The 8136-nt window shown below is 40.0% G+C and overlaps 1 protein-coding gene across 7 annotated transcripts in view; it reads left to right on the top strand.

Moving 5' to 3' along the window:
• Window positions 1-8136, top strand: part of CNOT4 (CCR4-NOT transcription complex subunit 4) — a 137538-nt gene that overhangs the window by 69215 nt on the left and 60187 nt on the right. For all 7 annotated transcript variants that reach the window (XM_029234367.1, XM_029234363.1, XM_029234365.1 and 4 more), the window contains exon 3: window positions 2056-2253. In XM_029234367.1, the coding sequence (XP_029090200.1) occupies window positions 2056-2253 (198 nt within the window). The remainder of the gene's footprint in view (window positions 1-2055; window positions 2254-8136) is intronic.

The following is an 8136-nucleotide window of genomic DNA, read 5'->3' as shown; positions in this document are numbered from 1 at the left end:
TTTTTTTTTTTTGCGGTACGCGGGCCTCTCGCTGTTGTGGCCTCTCCTGTTGTGGAGCACAGGCTCCGGACGCACAGGCTCAGCGGCCATGGCTCACGGGCCCAGCCGCTCTGCAGCATGTGGGATCTTCCCGGACCGGGGCACGAATCCGTGTTCCCTGCATCGGCAGGCAGACTCTCAACCACTGCGCCACCAGGGAAGCCCTATTTATTTATATTTTATTTTTGGCTGCATTGGGTCTTTGTTGCTGCACGTGGTCTTCCTCTAGTTGCGGCGAGCGGGGGCGACTCTTTGTTGCGGTGCGCAGACTTCTCATTGCGGTGGCTTCTCTTGCTGCGGAGCACGGGCTGTAGGCGCACAGGCTTCAGTAGTTGTGGCACGTGGGCTCAGTAGTTATGGCTTGCAGGCTCTAGAGCACAGACTCAGTAGTTGTGGTGCATGGGCTTAGTTGCTCCGCAGCATCTGGGATCTTCCCGGACCAGGGCTCGAACCCCTGTCTCCTGCATTGGCACGCGGATTCTTAACCACTGCGCTACTAGGGAAGTCCCCCACTTTTTGTCTTGACGGCAAGATTTCTGTTAATCCCCACTTCTGATATTCTGATAGGCACAGTTTCCCATTTCTGGGATCTCTTCACATTCAGCTTTTAGATATTATTATTTAGTGTGTTCCATCTTCCATTTATTATTAACTGTTTTTTGTAGTAGTTCAGTTGTCCCTTGGTATCTGCACAGGATCGTTTCCAGGAACACCACACCCCACTCCCGCAGATACCAAAGTCCGTGGATGCTCAGGTCCCTTATATAAAACAGTGTAGTATTTGGGTATAACTTACGCACATCCTCCCATATACTTTAGATCATCTCTAGGTTACATATAATATCTAATACAATGTAAATGCTGTATAAATAGTTGTAAATGCTATGTAAACAGTTGCTGGGTGCATGGCAAATTCAAGTTTTGTTTTTTTGGAACTTTCTGGAATTTTTTACCTCAAAATATTTTCAGTCCATGTTGGTTGAATCTGAGGATGTGGAACCTGCAGATATGGAGGGCTCGCTGTTATAATAACTGACTTATTGAATGCTTCTGTGCAGGACACAATTTTAATTACTTTATAAGCGTGTTGTCTTTCTTAATTCTCACAGGAACCCTCTGAATAAAGTACTCTGATTCCCATTTTACAGAATAGAAGACTGAGGCACACAGATTACATAACTTTGCCAAGGTCTCTTGGTAAAGAATGATCCAAGATTCAAAGCCAGGCAGTGTGAGCCCACAGCTCTTATTCAGGCCATCAGTAGTCTTGGCATTAGCAATAGGAATGAAAACAAAATTATAATGATGAGAGAGGAAACCATTGTAAGAGTGTAATTACTAGTATTTATTGAGGGATTACTGTGTGCCAGTTACACATAATAATTGCTTTATGAGTGTTATTTTTACACCAGCCTTTAAGATTATTTTCATTTTACTTATGAGGATATGGAGGCATAGAGTTTAATTGACTTGTCTAAGACCACGTGGATAATAAGTGTTGAAGCTAAGTTCAAACTCCTGGGCCAGAGGATCTATGTATTGCTGTTTATTTGCTCATCTGTGTCCTTAGACTGGGAATGTATTAAGGAATAAGTACTTCATTAATCTCCAAGCACATAGTAAGTTTTCATTAAATATTTGTTGATTGTAATACATAAACCCATATTTAGATGAGAGAACTTATACTCTTTGCCTCTTACACAGTACCTTAGAAGCTTAATTTTCCTGTAAACTGTGTGCTAGGCATTGTAGGGAATACCAATATTGTTGTTTTAAATTTTAGAACCTTTGGTGATGTTTCAAATTTCAGCACAATAAGTGGTTTAAATAGTATTTTAAAACAATTCTATATAACATTTAACTTTTATTAAATAAAAACTGAAAAGATTCATAAAAAGGGAGTTGTAACAAAGGGAGATGTGATGTGCATACACATCATCCAGAATTTGATAATTGTTATTCATACAGTTTTCTGTTTATTTAATGCTAACTTCTATACTTGTTTTATGCCTACAGCCATATCCAGAAGACCCAGCAGTTTATAAACCACTCTCCCAGGAAGAACTGCAAAGGATAAAGAATGAGAAAAAACAGAAACAAAATGAGAGAAAACAGAAAATATCAGAAAATCGCAAACATTTGGCTAGTGTACGTGTTGTACAAAAAAACCTCGTCTTTGTTGTAGGTCTGTCTCAGCGCCTAGCAGACCCAGAGGTAAGTCTTCTTCTCTTTTCTTTCTCAACTTGGCATTTTTTCTTTTTGTATATTTGGAAATAATAGCTGACTCTGCCCAACTGCAGGATTTACCTGAAAATATTAAAACTTAGGAGAAAATGGGAAATATTTTTTTAATAATCACTAAGAAACCAATGACCAGTTGTGATCTTAGGCAAATGTATTAATCTTCCCTGGCTCATTTTCTTCAGTTGTAAAACTAAGCAGTTGAACTAGATCTCTCAAGTCCCCTTTAGTGCTAATAACCTGTGAAAGTTGGATAATGGTTCTATTTTGCTCTTAAGGCTAATGTGACATGACTACTCTGCGTGTTTCCTCTTCTCTGTAGCTGTATTAACTAAGGGCCAACAGTGGAGATGCAGTTTCATGAACCCACCAAAGATCCGTATTTTTTTTTTTTAAATCGTGCCCAAGTAGTGAACCTCGGTTATAGAACAGTGATAGAACTGTTGCTATACTGTATCATCATTCTTTACTGATTCATTTTAAGCCAGTTTTGGGGAAAGAGGGAGAATTTGATGAAGGGAAACTGTGGACCAGGTTCTTTGTCATTCGTTTGGAGGCAGGGGACGTCTTAACCCTTTTGTTTATTACTTAACTCTTTTCTCTCCTTCCTCCACCAGCCTTATTAGAATAATGTTGAACTCATAACTTTCCTTGATGCCCATGGATGCACATCTGCTAACTTTTAGTTTCTGATATACCAGGAGGTGCTGACTAGATTGTTGGGAAGGCAGATAGAAACTGATTGGCAACCAGAATGTTGGAGAGAGCCGAATTTGGGGGATCTGTCAAAAGTACTCCTTGAGAAGGGTTTGAAGTAATGCTCATGATGGTCGCAATCAGAGAGAGGATTGCAGTGAATATGATTAGGGAGGTGGGAATCTTTGAACTTGGCTAAGTGGGCTAAAGGCCCCAGAAGGAGGAAATTTAAGGTGTCTATACATTGATTTTGTACAAATCAGTTTAGAGACAATAAAAAATATTTATTGCTGATAAGTTTACTGTGTATTGAGGCTGTGAAGGGCTTCATGATCAGTAGAGGAGAAAAATCAGGGTGACCTTACTAAGAAGGCTTTATCATTGGTAATAAATGTGGAGGCAGCTCAAGAATTACTAGGACCTAGGTCCAGAGATGCTGGCATTAGTGGGCTACATGATCTTCCGGAGACATTCTTTCCAAAGTCAGAGGGTTCATACTGGAGAAGACTTCTTTAATAAGAGATGATAAGGAGAGAGCTCATTTTAGGCCTATGACTTGACCTCAGCAGCCACTTCTCCCTTTTTCCTAAATCTAATACTTAACTCCCCAGACAGGCAGAATCCCACTTCACTCTTGAACACTGCCACAACTTTGTCCCAACGCTTCTGTCTCCCTCTTTCAACACTACTTTTTTTTCCAACCAGAGAGCATTTCTTGCCTCTGCAAGTTTTTTATTTACCTACCTCTATTTATTCCTACTAATTTTTTTTTTTTTTTTTTTTTTGCTGCACCATGCAGCTTGTGGGATCTCAGCTCCTTGACCAGGGACTGAACCTGGGCCATGGCAGTGAAAGCGTGGAATCCTAACCACTAGGCGACCAGGGAATTTCCTGCTATTCCAGTAAATTAATGGAACTTTTATTTTGATTTTATAACTCTTGGATATGGATGTACTTGCTTTTCTTAATACAAAATCCAGTCACCTGTGGTACTGGAGGCATACAGAGCACCACCCAAAGGCTGGATAAAATTAAGCCATAGTCTCAGTCTGATGTTTGGATTATAGGTTTCCTACCTCTTCTTTAGAATCTGTGGTTTGTTTTTACTTATGTACAGAGATTTCTTATTTTCATTTCAAATAACATGATGTTAGTAAGATTAATCTGGAGAACTATTACACAGAAAGAAATTAATCTAGGGGTTGGCTAGTGAGAGAGAACATTTTATCATGAGTCTAAATATACTTAAAAATCACTGTCCTGGTTTTATAGTTTTGAAATCATTGTGCTTGGTGAGAGGACAGTGAATTTTCTTTTTTTTTTTTGCGGTACACGGGCCTCCCACTGTTGTGGCCTCTCCCGTTGCGGAGCACAGGCTCCGGACGCGCAGGCTCGGCTGCCATGGCTCACGGGCCCAGCCGCTCCGCGGCGTGTGGGGTCTTCCCTGACCGGGGCACGAACCCGTGTCCCCTGCATCGGTAGGCAGACTCTCAACCACTGCGCCACCAGGGAAGCCCATGAATTTTCTTAAACATTAGTTTCTCTCTCTTATTTCTCTTGAAAGCCTAGGAAGACCAGAGATTAGTGTTTTAGTTATTAAATCCTACTACTTCTAAATATTATCTTTAAAATTTTTCTTAATGTAACTGTCTAACCCTTTCAGATTGGAAAAGTTAAAGTCAGCTTCATTAGAAAACTCGAAGTTTCAAATTGTTAGGGTAACTTTTGAGACAAAGAAGATCCCTGTGATTTACTTATTTTTGGATGATGACAGTTTGATATTTGACTGAATTCTGATTAGCAAAACAGGAACATTTAGGAAAATTTAAAGCTTGTTTTGAAAATAATTTTTGTACATCTGAAAACTTCATGCCAAGATTGATAGTCAAATGTATTCATTTATCGCTCAATAGAAAAAAAAAACTATCTTAGAAGATATGGTAATTAGAGGTAATGATTAGAGGTAATCATCTCCTAAATCCTAAAAATTTATATTGTCAGAACCTAATTCATTCATTCTATAAATTAACTCTTGAATACTTACAATCTGTTAGGTACTTTGATGTTGGAGATGAAGTGGTTTAGCAAGCAGACAGTCTCTACCCGTACAAGCTTACAGACAGTGGAGAAGACAGAATTAAGTCCTTGCAAGCATGCTGAGCATTTATAAACGGAAGTACAGGGCTTCCCTGGTGGTGCAGTGGTTGAGAGTCCGCCTGCCGATGCAGGGGACACGGGTTCGTGCCACGATCCGGGAAGATCCCACATGCCGCGGAGCGGCTGGGCCCGTGAGCCATGGCTGCTGAGCCTGCACGTCTGGAGCCTGTGCTCTGCAACGGGAGAGGCTACAGCGTTGAGAGGCCCGCATACCGCAAAAAAAAAAAAAAACAAAAAAAAAAACGGAAGTACAGGGCTTTTTGAGAACATGTAACAGTGGGGAATTTAGCTAGTACAGAGATCCACAAAAAGCCTCCCTGAGGAAAGGATGATTAAAAATGATTAGGAATTAGCTGGGCAGTGAATAAGGACAAGGATGTTTCAGGTTCGTGACTGCGTGAAAGAGCAGCTTGTTTGAGGAACTGAAAGACTTTAAAGACGCAAACATTTCATTTTACAAAAGGGAAACCGAGGCACAAGGAAGTTGAGTGACTTGCCTAGGATCACTCAGCTATTTCATAGCAGAGCCAGGGCTAGAAACCCAGCCCCATCCTCCCCTCCCTGGTCTTAGAGCTCCTATTCCAATGTATTTTACACCAGTGAATGGTCTGTTGTTCCTCCATCCGTCCATTTATCCATCCATCCTTCCATCTGCTTACCACATTTTTTATTTTCTCTGTGGTGTTCATGAACACTTGACTGTGTTCCCAAAGAATATATAGGAAGACATTTTACACATTAGGTATGCCATTGGGAATTTATAATTCTATCATGTGGCCTTTTATATGGTAATGAGCACTAAAGTTGGCTCACTGTGAAGTAAATATAGGACATTAAATATATGGGTAATGTGGTGATATGCAGGGTGTTCTGCCTGCTACCCATACTCTTTACCTTTTTTATTTACTAGAGTATTGTTTTGCTCGTTGACTTATGTTCAGACAGAATCTGTAATGTGCAACTTAATATAGAGCATCTAAGTTATTTAAATTTCCCTTGCCTGGGCAAACCATTTCTTATCAGCCATAGGCCATTTTCTAATACATTAAGGCCCACTAGTGTTTTACATCCATGTTATCCTTTTTTTTTTTTAAGATTTAGATCTGTATTTATTTATTTATTTGGCTGTGTTGGGTCTTAGTTGCAGCGTGTGGGCTTAGTTGCCCTGCAGCATGTGGGATCTTAGTTCCCTGACCAGGGATCGAACCCTCATCCCCTGCATTGGAAGGTGGATTCTTAATCACTGGACCACAAGGGAAGTCCCCCATGTTACTCTTTTTGTTCAATACTAAGACAGTTTAATTTTTCAATAAGCATTTATTAAGTACCTACAGTGTGCCAGGCATTGTGTAAGACACTGAACATAAACCAATAAAAAGGTAGCCCCTGTTTATTTATAAAAGCAACAGTACACTATGAGGAGTGCTGTGTGCTTTGGAGGCACAAGAGATGGTACCTGACCTTGGGGGGAAGATGTGTACTCTCCTGCTATCTCTGGGGTAAAGAGCTCAGTCTGCAAATGATTTGTTTGGCTGGAAAATTAGAGTGAAATGGTGAGAGAGGAGGCTGACAAGGTAAGCGGTAAGGGATAATGAAGGGCTCTTAAAACATGCTAACGAGTTTGCACTTTATCTTAAAGGCAATGGGAAGCTATTAACTATTCTTAAGAACAGAATGACATGGCTAGATTTGTGCTTTGAAAATATTATTCTGGCTGTTCAGTGTAATTATGTACAAATCTTATGTTGTTATGAAGGTGTTACTCAAATACTGGCCAGAATTTATTTCCATAAGCCAGCTTTTAACCTTTTCAGACCCAGTACCCACTGTTTTTTAAACTTATATTTTATAACACCCTTTAAGTTTCATGCAGTGACTTCTTGATAATATCTGTCTGTGTAGATACATAATTTGAAAAAAATGAAGGAGAAATTAAAAATTATAAAAAGACTATTTCTGCATGTAAATACTTGGGTAGCTCTGCTCTAGAACCTTGCTACTCAAGGTGTGGCCGCTGGGCTGGTAGCATTAGTATCACCTGGGAGCTTAATTATGTGGACTCTCAGGGTCTGAAATATGTATTTTAACTAGATTCTCAAATGACTTGTATGCATATATAAGTTTGTAAAGTACTTTTTTTCCAGTATGTTATAAAATAGGTGCTTGCATCTGTTTGTAGAATCACTGTGAATATGACAACTACAAAGGCAGATTGTTACAGGTGTATGTATTGGCACCTCAGGTACCATGAAGTGCCAATGATGTGATTTTTCTGAAGCAATTCTTAGTAAAATTTCAAACAAAGCACTTGTGGTAGTCCCTTAATTACACACTATTTGCTTTTAAATTCAACATATGTCAAAACTGTGGGGAACTACTTTATGTTTATAATTTGTTTCTAGGTTCACTTAATTGTAAACAGGCCTCTCAGCTAGATGAATGTCTTATAGAACACTCAAAAGTGGTGCAGGACAATTCTTTGTGGTACAGGGCTAGCCTGAGTGCTGTAAGCTTTCCCTGGCTCCCATCCACTGAACACGAATAGTGTCTCCCAGTTACTTTGACAACCTCCCCTAATAAAAGCTCCCACAGAGTTCCAAAATGTTCCAGCTTCCCTTGATGCTGCCTTTATTGAGAACTACTGCCGTAAACTTGGATATGATATGAGCTGCTGATGCAGCACAACTTGTAACCAGCCTGAATCCTTTGAAGCAGGTATTTTGGCTGAGGCCTTTTGCTGAGTTGGCATGCATCAAGCTGGAATATTGAATACAGTTCTGTACTCCACTGGCCAGAAAGGTTTTCAAGGTATACTCTTCCTAACCCTCTATTCTAAGACTTTTTTGTGAACAACCCAAGAGTCATTGCCTTTACCACACTTACCGCCATATCCCTCAGGGGATTCGGGTAGAAGAAAGATTGAAAGCCAATGTAGTCACTTCACCTTCTAATCCATTAAAATTGGCTGTAGAAAACATAAGGCCTAAACCCTATACTTATAAA

This window comes from Monodon monoceros, unplaced genomic scaffold, assembly GCF_005190385.1.
Source record: "Monodon monoceros isolate NGI ecotype Baffin Bay Population unplaced genomic scaffold, NGI_Narwhal_1 Super_Scaffold_2, whole genome shotgun sequence".
Taxonomy (NCBI): domain Eukaryota; kingdom Metazoa; phylum Chordata; class Mammalia; order Artiodactyla; family Monodontidae; genus Monodon; species Monodon monoceros.
The sequence above is the reverse complement of the archived record's forward strand: the minus strand, read 5'-3'. Positions and strand labels throughout refer to the sequence as shown.